Here is a 1,970-nt window from a genome sequence, read left to right as displayed (position 1 = left end):
AATGAAAGTGAATGGTTTTTTTCAACACGAAAAGGAAAATTTGAAGTATCAGAAGAATTAGGATATAAAAGAACAATTTTAGTTTCTATAGATTATCATCGTAGAGTTAATGATATAAAAGAAATTTATCAAGAAATTAAAGAAATAGGAAATATGTTAAGATATGTAGAATATAAAGGAGATATTAAAATAATGATAGATGAAACAGGAATAGGTAAAAGAGAAATATTATTTGAAGGAAAAAGTAAAATTAATGGAATAATTTGGGTTGAAGAAACATTAAAAGAAGAAAATAAAGGAAAATATTCAAGAAAACTTATGTTTGAAGGAGAAAGAAGTTTAGTTCAATCAGAAGGAATTGTTATTAATAAAGAAATTGATATTGTAGAAAGTATTAAAGAAGTACAGTATTTTAAAGGAATTGTTTATGGATTAATTAATGAAATTGGAGAAAATAATAAAGATATTATTATTCTTGGTGGAGGTGTTCATATTTTAGCAAGTGGAATTAAACATTGGTGTAAAAAGACACATGTAATTAGTGTTGAAATTGATGAAATTGTTAATGAAGCAGGAATAAAATGTTTTAATACAGGAGAAGAAATAGAAAGATGTGTTTGTGATGGGATTGAATATATTAATAAAATGAAAGCAGATTATATTATTATTGATGTTGATTGTAAAGTTAAAAATGAAAATGATATTGCAGCACCACATCCTAAATTTATTGAAGATTCAATAATTGAAAAAATGAAATTAAAAATTAAAGATTTAAATGGAGGAATTATTTATAATATCCTTGCAAGAAATGACACACAACGAATCGATTTAATTAATAAAATAAAAATCCATTTCAATAAAGTTTATTTATGGGAAAGTGATGAAGATGTTAATGTTATTTTATTTTGTTTTATTTCAAATATAGATAGATTCAATTCTTTTAATAATACTATTCTTGATTTTTATAATTCACTTACTCAAATTAAATAATTTATTGATTTTTCTCTTTTAATTAATATCATTCTTTCTTTCATTCTTTTTTTAATTATAATAGTATTCTTGTTTTTATTTTTATTTTTAAATTTAATTCTTATTTATCTTATTCATTCTATCAAACAAGAGATTTCCTTCAATTAAGTTTAATAAAATTATTATTAAAACTCTACAACAAACATTCAATAAATTAAATTTTGTTCATTTTGTATTACAACCAATTGAATATCTTCTTTCTCTAATTATTATTACTTATATTATTTCTATTGTTTTATCTCTTGTAAATCCTGAAAATCAATCATTAGAATAATATTATTTTGGAAAGAATAAAAGAACAAGAAATATTATAAATTTGATGAGTTCTAATTTAAAGATAAATCAACTACAATCTAAATACAATGATAATCTTTTAATTTCATTACTGAATCATTTCTTTTTATAAATTTAAAATTCTAAAAATTAAGAAATGGTATAATAAGTAAATATCATTTCTTAAATATTTATCATAGAACAACTCATACAATATGTAGATGTTCCATAACATGTTTCACATTTATCATCACATTTTAAACATTTCATGTCTTTTGTTAAATAATATCCTTCTTTACATCTTTTACATCCATATGTATTTTGTTCTTCACAATATTCTATTTTTGTATTAATACATTCTCCCTTCAAATTAGGTGAATATGTATTTAAACATTCAACACATTTTCCATTAACATATGATTTATTTAAACAATATGAAATATTATTATTACATTTTCCATTTTGATCTTTTATCATATCTTCTTCACATGTTTTATTTATACATTTATTATTATCTAAATATTCTTCATATTTACATTTTATTTCAATATCATTTGTTTGACATATTTCTGATTTTGAACATTCTATACATTTATTATTATTAATGTATTTTCCATTTTCACAATATATTTCTTCATTCTTTCCATTTTGATTCTTTTCTTTATTTG

The 1,970-nt window shown here is 20.5% G+C and overlaps 1 protein-coding gene across 1 annotated transcript, besides 4 other annotated features; it reads left to right on the top strand.

Annotated features, from left to right (window-relative positions):
• Window positions 1–153: 153 nt before the first annotated feature.
• Window positions 154–990, top strand: EDI_342590 (uncharacterized protein; the record flags this gene model as incomplete). The annotated part of the gene is made up of 1 exon (XM_001738342.1): window positions 154–990. The coding sequence occupies one exon, from the start codon at window positions 154–156 to the stop codon at window positions 988–990; it is 837 nt and encodes a 278-aa protein (XP_001738394.1).
• Window positions 827–848: a sequence feature (AT_rich).
• Window positions 991–1,054: 64 nt separating the features above from the next.
• Window positions 1,055–1,096: a microsatellite.
• A 42-nt stretch (window positions 1,097–1,138) lies between these two features.
• Window positions 1,139–1,160: a sequence feature (AT_rich).
• Window positions 1,161–1,426: 266 nt separating this feature from the next.
• Window positions 1,427–1,456: a sequence feature (AT_rich).
• The last annotated feature ends 514 nt before the right edge of the window (window positions 1,457–1,970 follow it).

The sequence above is a fragment of the Entamoeba dispar genome, genomic scaffold, assembly GCF_000209125.1.
Source record: "Entamoeba dispar SAW760 scf_1105229461257 genomic scaffold, whole genome shotgun sequence".
NCBI lineage: Eukaryota > Evosea > Mastigamoebida > Endamoebidae > Entamoeba > Entamoeba dispar.
This window is presented reverse-complemented; position numbering and strand designations above follow the sequence as displayed.